Genomic DNA, 12925 nt, shown 5'->3' with positions numbered 1-12925 from the left:
AATTGGGGGTGTCGATCTAACAAAGCGAATCAAATTGAGCACATCTTACAGTCTCCTTTTACCATGATTCTTTATATGTATCCATGCATAGCTATTTATTCTTGTACACATATTTTTACCTCCTTTTTTGCTCGTTTTTTGAAAGCAAAAGACTAAAGGCATAAGTAATGCTTCGAGAATCAGGTCATGCTTTGGAAAATATGGATAAAACCGTCTGAAAATAAATTCTACGGAGTTTCTACATGCTTTCTTAGAGTTTATAGTCGGTGCCAATTATGTTTTCATACTTGTTTGTCTGAAAAGAGAAGATACTGTAACTTTTTTTGTTTCCTGTCCGTCAGTTAGATTTTTGGACAACAGAGGGCGCTCTAAACTTCTTCTGACTAATGTGGCTCTGTGTTATGAACAAAACGAATGGCAGGCATACCCTAAAATAATGAAATATAAATATTTCAGTAAAATTAAGAAAATATGTAAAGAGTATAAAACTTTCATTAAAAACGTAAAATTAGTACTTTCTAATTACTAAACTAAATATCATCAATAATTTTAATAATAACTATCATTAAAAGAGTTATCTGGAACCTATTTTCTGATGTTTTTGTGTTTAATTGACTAATGGAAAGACACCAGTCCACTATGGAAAGATACAGTCGACAGCAGCGGAACAGCCTGTGATATAACATTACCAGGCAATTGTGCACCTTTAATTAAAGTCCACTTAAAGTGCAAGTTTTTTTCCACTAGCAGGCTCAGACTGTTATTATGTGTCAAAGTGTCAAAACATTATGGAAAGGATCCCTACAGAAAAAAAAAAAAACAAAAACAGGATTTTATCATTATAAAATGCACTTCATCCAAACTTGAAAGACACAAAATGAAACTCACAAAACCATCTTTGTCCTTCTTTCAACTGTCCCAACAATCAACAACTCTTGTTTGGTTTAAATAAATATGAATTCACCCAGTTAGATGTGAAAATATGCTGACCCCATTCATGCTAAATGACAGTTTCACTCAAGTGGGATTTTGAATGCAGGACCTTAACTTAATGGAGTATTTATTCGTTGTTGTATTGGTACTTTACTGAATGGTATAACAATATCTGATTGTAGCTTTACCAGACATCTCAGGTGTGACTGCATTAATGTAAAACATCAAATCTTCTCCCATCAGTAAATTGCAAAAATATACATCACTACTTCTTTTATTTTGAAAACATCTTTTTTAATTTTCAGTATCACTCAAATGTCCAAAAATAATGGATTTCTAAAAAAAAAAAAAGAAACAGTTATTACAAGATACATTGTGGCCACAGTCAAATTAGTTTACTGCAAGTTTATCTAAAAAATCCACTCAAAAGCATACATACCAGTCTGCACTTTATCGATACTTTTCTGTACATTATCTCTGTCTGTGCTTTATTCATTTTAAAAAGGCACTGTGGTAAAGGCGATGCAGCAAAGAAATAAAAATGAAATGTACTGATCATTAGATTTTTTAATGACTCTGTCAGCACATAAAACATAAAGCAGACGGGGCGCCCAGTAGCTCAGTTGGTAGAGCTGGCGTGTCTGTGTTTGAGGAAAGAGCGGAAAGAAGACAACATCTGTCTATCTATCTTATCTAAAAAAAAAGCATCTATTGGGCAAAAGAACTATTTCACAAACCTAACACACCATGGGGATACTCTTCTATTGCTCCACATCACGTCTAACTACAGGTGAAAATCAATCAGTACTGATTGTGCTGCTACCTGCTCATCATGAAGGGTTTCTCACAGTGTCCACCTCTTCATGAGCTTAATTATCAGACTATTAAACGGCAGGAAGATCCAGCTTCAGCCCAACCTCTAACAAATGCCAACAGATATAAAAAAAAAAAAAGAACTGTAAGAGGACCATAAATTGTCCTGTGTTACAATTAAATTGGTCCTGTACCAGTTTAGTCATAGCCCAGTATCTCATCAGTCACAAATGGCGTCATAGAGACAGAGAAAGAGAGTGAGTCTGTTGCTGCTAAATTTTTCTGATGGACTAAAGGAATAGTTTGACACTTTTGGAAATTAAGACTCATTTATGCTCCCCTTTAGATAGGTATATGAATACGAATGAAGCCTTCTATCCGTACTTTGCGTTTATGCCGTCTGTATTTGTGCATGTTTTCTAAAGGTTACGGTTAGGGGTGAAACCAAGTAGTGCCACAGGAAATCATGGGGGCATTGTAGTGTAGTTCAAGCTAGACATGACCATAGGACATGACAAAGACATTTAAAATTTGTAATAAACAGTAAAAACAATTCTGCGTCCACATGTTGTGATGTATTTAATGGTCTCACAGACAACCATCCACAACACTGTCTCCATTATATGGTACATTATTACAACCTCCTTTAGTGTCGCTTTGTATGTTGTCAGAGACTTTTGTCTCAACATTCTCTTGCTGTTTATTGCCTGTATCTATGCCAACATGAAGGACACATGGAAGTATGTCGGCAGTAATGGTAACAACATTTCAAATAAAGCTACCTATTTTTGTGTCTAAAGAGAGTAAAAATGAGCTTTTCGGCTTATTTGCTTTCTTGCAGAGATTTAGATGACACTGATGCTTTCCTCTGTATCTGTACACTCAAGCTGCATCCAGCAGTTTGCTCATTTTGCTTAGCAAAAAGACTGGAAAAGGGGAAAAAAAGCTAACTGGGCGCTTTCCAAAGACAAAAAAACATCCCCTTATCGGTCAGCACCTCTGAGGCTCACAAATAAATATGTTATATCTTGGTTGTGTGGTCTGTACATAATTAAAGTGTTAAATGGATTTTTTTTTCTTAATTGCAGAGCTAGGCTAGTTGTTTCCTTCCGTTTCCAGTCTTTATGCTAAGCTATGTTTACGGGTTGCTGACAGTAGCGCCCTCAGTCGACTGATATTCCCTCATGTCAAACAGTGCTTTTTTTGTAAGCTTTATCAGCCAGATTTAGCTGCAGAGTAAGCGCCTAACTTTTCGCTGTTCTCTGGTATATGCAGCTGCAGACACAGACCCAGGGTTATCCGCAATAACGTTATTTTCTGCTTAGAAGTAGTGAATTTACAACTCACAGCACCTTAATATGACAGTTGTTGACTTTTGTTTGACATCTTTTATTGTCTCAAAATGTTGCAAAATATCGATCGCTTGTTAGCGTCGTTAGCCCGCATCAGCTCAGAGGGCAAAATTGGCTTGTTCACTATATTAGGTGAATCTTATTGTCACCCTGAACTTCCTGCTGAACTCTGTTTCAATCTCTCAAACTGTATATAGACAAAAAAAAATGAGTAGTATAATATTTATACTGAAGAGCCATTTGTGATTCGACTGACATTCTGAGTTGGGTACAACCTTACTGGTATGAACTTTCTTATCTAACTCCTGCCAAGAAACATTTAAGCATAGCCTATTTCCCAAAACATTCAGCTATTCCTTTACACAATACGTGATACTGAAAATCTATTTTATATAAAAAGTAAAAGCAGTAACAAGTCATGGGTTTGAGAGATGTTAAAAGAGTTTTTAACTCAGAATATTGGCTTCAGTTATAGTGGTGCTGCATTGTGTATTTACCCTGTGAAAAGCCACCTTTCTGACTTCCAAACATTGCGGAAAAAGGCTGCATCTTTTTCCACCAAAAGTTGTTCTGGGCTTTTTTTTTTTCTTTTGCAGTGACACACAACAAAAAAAACATCCATCATAAGGAATGGTGTCAGTTTGACAAAAATGTGTAAACTCCTGCCCTGAATATAAACATGATACAGTTCTGTAAACCTCCCCCAGTCAATCAGAGAGAAACTTCTTTGAGTTGTTGTAATGCGTTCCATTCTGTCCCACAGATTTCTTACTCTGGTGGAAGAAGTCAGAGCGTACAAGGCGGTAGAAATAAATCAGCATCATGATATTCATCACTATTATAGGGATGAGGAAGAATAAACCGTGGTCCAGCCAGGAGTAGTTGTGAATGATGTACCAGGTGAGGTAGAACTGGGTGCTCAGACGAAACGTGATGTAGGTGAAGATGTTGGCGAATTTGTTGATGTAGTACATAGTGGAGGACTGAGCATTTGCCAACTTAAGCAACAATCTCAGGTGGAGGGTGACGCTGTTGACCTCCACAAAGAGAGCGATAACAGCACCGGAGACATACAACTCAGTATAGAGGGTATACAGGAAACACGAGATCACCTGAGGGGGAGACAGAGACAGGTGGAGGTGTTTTTACAACTGACAGCTAATCTCTGGTGTTTGTTTTGTTCATTGTCTTTATTTGCGTTGCTTTTATCCTTTCCTTTGTCCTTTTTCCCTGTAAGACATTCTGTAAGCAATACTCCTCAAAAAACACCTTAAACCCCACTGTTACTAAAAACTCAAGCTTCTAATGCCGTACTTTAAAAAAAAAAAGTCCAAACCCAAAGAAGTTAACTTTATGTTTTTAGTGAAGAAGCAAAAGTTTTCAAAGATACCATATATTTCAGGCTGAATTTTGGAGGAAAAAATCATATAAAATGCCTCATAAGTCTTCATGATTCAAGCATTTAAGCGTTTAACTTAACTCAAACATAGCTTCAATGGAACAAATTGTTAAACAATAAAATATATACCGATCGGCCATAACATTGAAACTGATGGGTGAGGAAAAAAACATTGATCATCTCGTTACAATGCAATGTTCTGCTAGAAAATGTCTGGCTCTAGCATTTATGTGGTTTCCATGTGACGCATACCACCCACCAAACCAAACATTATTAAAGACCAAGTACATCCTTCAGGATATTAGCACTGCCACCATGCCATACAAAAAAAAAAAACGCTCAGGAATGGCCCAGGGAATGAGACAGAGAGCTCAAGGCATTGATCTGGCCTCCAAATTCCCTAGATCCCAATCCGATTGAGCATGCACTGGACATGCCGGTACTCAAGAGCCAAGTTTGATTCATGGTGGGGCCCCCTTGAATCAGACTTGGCTCTGACCTTTCAAGGCATGGACACAGGACCTCTAGGGGTGTGTCCTGTGGGGTCTGGCACCAATGCAATGGCGGTCTTGTGGGTTGCTATGCAGGGTATTGGTTTGTCCCGAAGATGCTTGATTGAATTGGGAATTGCAACAGTGTTTCAGTGGGTGGTCTGCTTCAAGTGCCATCTACTTAAACGCAAAGGTTTCAAAGGTTTCCCAGCAGATCATTGAATTGCATCAAGATAATCAATGCTTTTCATTACACCTGTTGATGGTTTTAATGTTGTCACTGATTGGTGTCTTTGATTCTGTTGGAATTTATGTTTTCAGCCTTTTGCTGAGTTGACATGGACTTCATGGGAAAAACAAAGAGTTTGACAGAATGACAGGACAGTAAACGAAACATGCCTGACAATATGTTGCTATAGTGATGCCAAATTGTTTACAAAGAATGGTATAAATTATAGTAAATAAAATAATTCAAGATAAAGACTGAACAAAAAAACACTCTCCATGCAGTTAAGATGCCATTAACTAATCTGCTGAGTTTCAGTAATCTTCTGCTCTGTGACAACATGCTGCATTCAGCTCAGCTCAGGCTGCAAAAACAGTCTTCTACAGTCTTTCACACACGTCATCTTACTATTGTATGATGGAGTAAGAATTCCCACGCTCCTATTGCATGTCCTGTCAGGATAATATCAGCTGCATCCTGCACAAAGTACCCTGAAAGGGAAGACACAGGAAGTAGATGAGGTTTTTGCATATGCATTTCATATTTTACTGTTTATTTGATCTTTGAGTTGAGTTTTTCCTAAAAACATTTGCGGACATCCCAGCCTATTTGGCACGATACATAAACGTACGTAGATAAGTGTACAGTTACACGTTTAATTTACTGTAGCTCCGTTTTTGTTAAAATCTTTTCAGCATATTGCAGTGTTGTATGTTTAATTTGGTAGGTTGATATCTGACATGTGTGGTTCCCCCTAGGTTACAGTCATATGTGTTTTATTTCCTTTAGTTTTCTTCTTCTTACCTTTGTATGTTCTGTAAGTAGTGCCCATGCAGACTGGGCGTCTTTGGGTGTGTAACAGTTTTTGTTAATACTTGTGAAAAGCTTTGTGTGATTGTCTTTTGCTTGCCAAAATATCTTAAACAGTAAATCTGCCCTCATCTTTCTGTCTCTTCAAACAGCTTGAACAAGAAAGCAGAAATGACAAAGCTGTAGGAGGGTTTGTTAAGTACAGTTGTTTCACCACATGAATTGGCAATGTCACCAGCCAAGCAGATAAAGTAAATGTAAATGCATGGCTGAGGTGATAAGGTTAGATAGAGCTGGTGTTGTCTACCAGTTCAGACAGGTTTCCAACTACAGTTAGTGTTTAATCTCATTTCGCCTTAAAAACTGATGTAATAAGAAATTCATCATAAACTGTTAGGAAATTCAGCTTTAAAGCTGGGGTACGCAGTTCAATTTTGTTGTCACTGGGCAAAAAACCCATATTAAACTTTGAGTATATTGAAATTCAAGTGGACTGAGAGAACATTACACTTCTGCACCTCCTCCTGGCTCTCCTGGCTGGAGAGAGGGCGTTCCTATTGGCCTTTCCGCAAATGTAGATATGATATGCGTGCACGTCCCTCAGGTGAAAGCCTGATTTATTGTAAGAGTATCCTGCAGAGAAAGTTGCTGTTCAAGCATGGGCAACAACTGCCTCAAAGGCAGAGCAACTCAAAAAAAAGTAAAGCGAACTTATCCAAAAGAGTCTTCAAGAGTCTGACAATAGAAGACATTAAACATGCCAATATATGCAAAGCACTTAAGTAATGTGGAGAAAATGTTGCTAATAGTTTAGCAACAGGAGCATAAGGCTCACAGCTGTGGTTTTGTGATCATGTTTGGCTATAAAGCCATGAATCACATGTATGCTTTTTTAACTAACATGGAACCAGTTACGTTCTGGTTCCTGCAGTAACTCTTGAACTATTCAGAGCATTCTGACCAAAAAAAAATTTGTTTTGAACCCAAAAGTTGGTTCCCAGCTGGAACTAAAAAAATAAAATAGTCTTGCACATAATAGTCTTCTATGTCTTCTTATCATGCATAGTTGGTCTATGCTCATTTTAGGATAAAACAAAACATCTGTTATAACAGAGCAAAAGTTTGCAGGTCATCAATGTGATCTGCCATTATGCTCCTGTTGTTTACTTTACTTTACTTTACCGTTGTGTTTTGGACATATCCTTGATTACAATGGTTCACTAGATAGTCCCGAGGTTCCTAGCGTAAATAATGGAACCAGTTTATGAACCACAGCTAACTTGGTGGAAAAGGGGTAAAGATGTCCTCCACCTCTCTCCCCACTGCTACAGACCACCGTTCATCAACGCAAATTCAGTCAAAGCCAGCACAAACTCCAACTCCAAGGGACTGAACAGCCCTTCCTCCCCACCAGATCAGCAAACTTTCTGTTGCTGCTGTTACACAGGTTAGACCTGGCACTGTCACAGGCCAGCAGCTCGCTGTGACATCCGTCTCTGGGGGGGTTTGCACTGCCCAAATTCAAGCCGCCACAGCCACCAACCAAAGGACTGTCTCCATATTTGCTGCCAGCTCTCCTCCCAGGGGAATATGTTTCCAGCAGCAGTAAAACTCTCTTTTATATGAGGATGTTAAACATGCCCCCAACATGCAGAACCTGTTTTGTTCAAAAAACAGCAGTTTGCAAACATTTACTTTTTGTTACCAAGTATTAGTTTAGTACCTTGAGACTTTTCAAACAAAGTGTTTTATTCATTTTACTACTGCAGAAAACTGACACTTATTACCCCTTTGGCATGGTGATAAAGAAAACATCAGTTTTCTTGTGCTGCACTCAGATGCCTTTCACTAGCATTTAAACCTTTAAAACCTGAGCGAATTGGTTTGATTTCTTTCAAAAACATGAAAAAAATACTTAATGAGCAACATGGCAAGAAATGTCCCACAAACTACAAGAAATTAGTAAAAGGGTTATGAAGAAATATTGGAAAATTAGCTTAAAAAATGTCCAGAAAACTATATTCATAATTCTCTTAATTAGATATTTTAAATCATGTTACAGGAAAAATTATTGGTGCTCTCTTGAGGTTGTTTTCTTTTTTCAAGTTTAGTTTTTACATTACTTTTTTGTGTGCTTATTTTCAGGTAATTTTCTTGTAACTTTTCACTTAATTCTTTGCAATTTTTTGGGAAACTTCTTGTTTAGTTGCTTGTCGCCCTCTTCCCATGTTTTTGAAAGACATCATGCCAATTTGCTCAGGTATCAAAGGTTTAAAGCATATACCGGAAGATCAGCTTCTTATAAGGTTATGTTAAATATATCTGGCATTACAATACAAGAATCCCAGTGTTACTTGTCATTAATCAGGAGGCATTAAACTGAACTGATCTGACAGCAGTGTCAAATGTCTCTCTTCGTCCGTGTTTTTAGAAGATGCCAACTAAACATTTCACAGCATAACTACAGTTATTACGCTGTGCAGGCAGTGCTTCTGTGCCTCTGTATGACTGACGTGCTGTTTCTAATGAGACACAACCAGCCCCTGTGTTTAAGAATATGACCTCCAGTATCTGCTGTGGCCTCAGTGGAGCTCAGAGCTGTTCGTGGTTGTCAGGGCAGATCTCCACAGATTTGTGTCTTCATGGTAACATGTAAGACTTAACCACACACAGTGCAGCTCAACCAGACCACCGAGTCCTCTGTGGATTATGTTTGGTGTCCGTGGTGATTTAGAGGAGACGCCTGTTTGTCTGTTCTGAGAATCAGGTGAGAGGGGGCGGACCGTTTCTGTTGTTTCTCTGAAAAGAAGCAATTGGAAAGGCAGCGGTTCCATACCCCAAAGATGTATTTAATCCTCAATTTAAAAGATGGCAGAGAAAATGCTGTAAACACAGGGGACATGCAGGGGGACTTTTATTTTGATGAAATCAAAGACATTTTCACCATAAACTGAAATATATTGTTTAAGCATAAACAAAAAATGGTATGCATTGCCACAAAAAAAAATGCAGAATGCAGAAATTAAGGGTTTGATGTAGGGGTGTGGCACATCATATTGTTCATCATAACACAGGTATATTTTTTTATTTGATAAGATCATTCATATCATGATAACTGTAAAAGTCCTATTTGTTGACATAATGATATCATACCGTTACACACAGCAACGAGAAGCACAGCTAAAAGCAAAACTGCTACCGGCTCCTCACTGAAAATGTAAAGGCAAACTGTTGACATTTAAAACTTAACACCTATTTTGTTGCAATTCTATGTTGCTGATTGTTGATTGTTGTTGGTGGTTGTTTTTCAGTAATCTATCATATCATCAAGAAGAGTTATCGCAAAAATACCCCATATGCTTATATTATTTTACAGCCATATAGCCCACCTTAAGTTTGATGCTCAAAATTTCCATGGGGAGGACACCCCTGGATAATTTCCTGACGTCTTACAGGCACATCAGTTTACAGTTTAATCAACAAAATCCTCAGTAGATTAATCCATAATGACAATAATCCTTTGTTGCAGCTCTGCATTTACCATTTCAAACCTTGAGCAACATCACTTTTCTTGTGTTGCTTTCAGACAACTTTTACATATTTAAACATTTGTACCCTAAGCAAATTGGTGTGATTTCTTTCAAAAACATGGAAGAAAAGGCTATGAGCAACTTGGTAAGAAACGTTCCATCAATTGCAAAAAAAAATATTAGTCTCCGAAAATAATTTTTAAAAAGATATTTATAATGACAAATTTAAAATTATTTCACAAAATTAGTCTTATTTTTTAAGCACTTGTCACAGGTCTATATATTTATTTATTTTACGAATGAAATTTTTGGATTATTTGCTTAATGCCTTCTTCCCATTTTTTTTAAATTAATGAAGCCAATTTGTTCAGGTTTCAAAGGGTAAAACACAACAACCAAGGAAAGTTCTCTATTGACTTAAAATTTCTATAGAAAAGATCACAAAACACTATTTTAATACTACAACTTCCTCTAGATACCACATCCTAACTTTGCAGCTGTTTAAACTGTCATCCTGATGAGTCATTCTTTTCCCATGATGCATTTACTGACCTGTTGAGATGCAGACAAGCAGGTAGGACAGAGGGGTGTGGTAAGAGTGAAGGTTGCTCAACGTCTCTGGCCAAACCAGCGCACTGTAGAGAGGCACATGTTATGGATAGATGGATCACCTCACTCAGACATACATTGGCTCACTCCTGGAGAAAAGCCTGACTAAGCAGAGACATTAATATCAGATATTAGGGCTTTTTTAACCTCCCTGAACAATAGATATCCCCTGCTTTAAATAGTATGAGAAATATTATTGTTTCAATTTAATTTTAAATATTTTTTTACAATCTAGCTTCTATCTGTATCTATATATCTATTATTTACACAATTGTGCAACTATTTTTCTCTGGTGTTACATTATTCTTTGACACTTCTTACTGCTGTTGGTAAAGGGGGCACACCTCAAAAAGCAAAGGTCTCTCTATGTCCCCTCCCTGTATAAACACACCATGACAGAATAATTGTTAACCTTTTGAAAACTGAATCAACATCAGTTGTCTTTTGCTGCATTCACACACCTTTCACAACCTGTTTGACCCTTTGAAACACAAACAAATGTGCAATTGCATGAAATTATTAAAAGGTGACAAGATATTAACAAAAAATTATTTTTAAGAAGAGGGTATTATTAGAAAATTATCCCAAAAAAATGGAGAAAAATGTCTAAAAAGTATCTTTATAATTCTAATAACGATATATATAAAATTATGTTACATACACAAAATAATAAAATACTTTAAAAAATCTGCACTTTCTTTTTTTGGCTTATTTTCAGGTAAAAAAAAATTGGTTGCTTATCTTCTCCCCAAGTTTTTTTAAATAAAACTAATTTGCATAGGTTTCAAAGGGTTAATAAATAACCTCTAGTCAGTCATATAGTGTGACATGTAAATTAGTGTACTGTTTTACTTTTTTTTTTTTTTTTTACTGTTAATTCACACAAATGTATTGACAAATAAGCGAGATTGCAGATAGCGGTGTGAAATCTGACATCCTACTTCTCAAATTGTAAAGCCTGACAAGTTGATTTTACTTTCAAAAATCTAGGAACCCAATTGCTTTGGAAAATTTAGTATGTCCTTGATTTTGTGAACTTGTTGCAACTTAAACATAAAAAGTTTAATTAAATCAATATTTCTAAATTTTAGCAAATTCAGGAAACCAAGTTTACTGTTCTCTCTCTCTCTCTATATATATATATATATATATATATATATATATGTATGTATTCTGCTGGTTGCAAACTGGTAATATTCCCATAAACATGTTAAGAAAACAGAACTTGCAGAACTCCTAACTTCATCATTGGCAAAATCCTCTACATGATGATCAGGCTAAGTTAGATTAACTCGGTTTACTGAAGTTGCTAACACTTAAAAAGAACAAGGCTTTTCATTTTGCAACAACTTCACAATATTTAGTAAATACAGTTAAATTCAAAGTAAACTTAACGGAAAGATTTATAGTTATATTTCCTTTACTTTTTCAAGGCAATCGGTTTCCAAGTTCATTTTTAAGGATGATCCACTTGTCAGATTTTACTGAGCAATGTTAAAAGCTGAGTCACAAACCCTGTTCCCACCCCAAAAAATAGTTTCTCATGATGCACAGGAATCATTGAGCCAGCAGGTTTTTCCAGTTGATGTGTCTACAGGTGCAGCCAACATGTGAGCCTAAAAAGATTTAGTTCTTCACAAGAGAAATTCAATTTAATCAGTGCAAGCTCATAGCATTATTATGTGGCTCATACTTTACAGTGGTATTTCCCTCCCCACTTAAAAATGCCATTCTCTCCCCCGGCCCTAACCCTGTCTGAACATGCCCTTCTTCTCCTGGCTGCCACAGACTGTCACTGCTGGACACACACACACACACACACACACACACACACACTCACATCATGTGGACTGTGAATAGACAATGGTGTCCCCAGTGTGGATGGGTGGATAGATGGGTGAACAGACAGATGTTTTGGATGGAAACTTACCAGGTCAAGGCCCATGTCCCAGTCAGCAGAGAGTGCACCATTGACACAGAGAGGTTCCTCCACTTCCAGGAGCGAAAGTCATCCTGTTTTACCACTTTAGGCACAGGCAGCCTTTGGAGCAACCGGTGGGTCAGTCTGAAAATCAGGGAGAACACCAGCAATGAGGGGCCGGGGTGACGCTTCAGCACAGGAAAAAGGGCCTCCATCCTCTCCTCCTCGCCCCCTGATCACCCTCTTATTTTCTGTTGCCTCCTCCCTTCGCGCTTTCCCGCTGGTGGCTTTTTCAAGCTATTGTCAACGTATTCCCAGCTTGGTGATGCACAGTTATGCACGGTATGAGATGGGAGTGTTCTTCAGGATCCTGTTTGAACTTAAGTTTTTGTAAGTCCGCAGATCTGATTCTATGGGCTCTTCCTTCTCGCTGTTTCAACCAGATGAGGGGGATTTGGAGGGGATTCCCGTGTAACAGCTCATTCCAGTGAGACGGTGTTTGTCTTTACGCAGCGCCTCGTAATGTTGTTGCCTCTCTCTCTGTGTGTGTGTACAGAGTGAAAAGGGGGAGTGTTGGAGAGGCAGCGGGGTGGGTGGTGCTGATACTACTGCTGCGCTCTTTAACCAGAAAAACAAGGAGGGGCCGAGACTGCGATCACGTTACACAAGTAACAAAATCACAGAGCAGGGCTGCCAAAACGTGATTTTGGGGGTAAGCGTGTCTAAAAAGTCCGACATAAATGTGTTCAAAACCTGCATTGTCACCTTAACTTTAATGGCTACCAGCTCCGCCCTGTGCGTAAAGGCGCTCCTTCCTCTACCGCACGCATCTAATTTATCC

General features: G+C 37.8%; 1 protein-coding gene across 1 annotated transcript; it reads right to left on the bottom strand.

The window, feature by feature from the left end:
• Window positions 1–985: 985 nt before the first annotated feature.
• On the bottom strand, window positions 986–12654 carry tlcd1 (TLC domain containing 1). Its single transcript, XM_042487396.2, has 4 exons — window positions 12094–12654; window positions 10107–10189; window positions 5623–5705; window positions 986–4210 (listed from the first exon to the last, which is right to left on the bottom strand). Exons 1-4 carry the CDS (start codon window positions 12297–12299, stop codon window positions 3806–3808), a joined length of 777 nt encoding a protein of 258 aa, XP_042343330.1. The 5' UTR covers window positions 12300–12654; the 3' UTR covers window positions 986–3805.
• Between the last annotated feature and the right edge of the window lie 271 nt (window positions 12655–12925).

The sequence above is a fragment of the Plectropomus leopardus genome, chromosome 6, assembly GCF_026936395.1.
Source record: "Plectropomus leopardus strain MGB_pleo_1.0 chromosome 6, ASM2693639v1, whole genome shotgun sequence".
Classification (NCBI taxonomy): Eukaryota; Metazoa; Chordata; class Actinopteri; order Perciformes; family Serranidae; genus Plectropomus; species Plectropomus leopardus.
This window is presented reverse-complemented; position numbering and strand designations above follow the sequence as displayed.

Coding starts and splice junctions, on each gene's coding strand:
- tlcd1 (XM_042487396.2), bottom strand. CDS start 12,299: ATGGAGGCCCTTTTTCCTGTGCTGAAGCGTCACCCCGGCCCCTCATTG. Junction 10,190..12,093: donor GGGACATGGGCCTTGACCTG/GTAAGTTTCCAT, acceptor GCCTCTCTACAG/TGCGCTGGTTTGGCCAGAGA. Junction 4,211..5,622: donor TCTTACTCCATCATACAATA/GTAAGATGACGT, acceptor TCTCCCCCTCAG/GTGATCTCGTGTTTCCTGTA.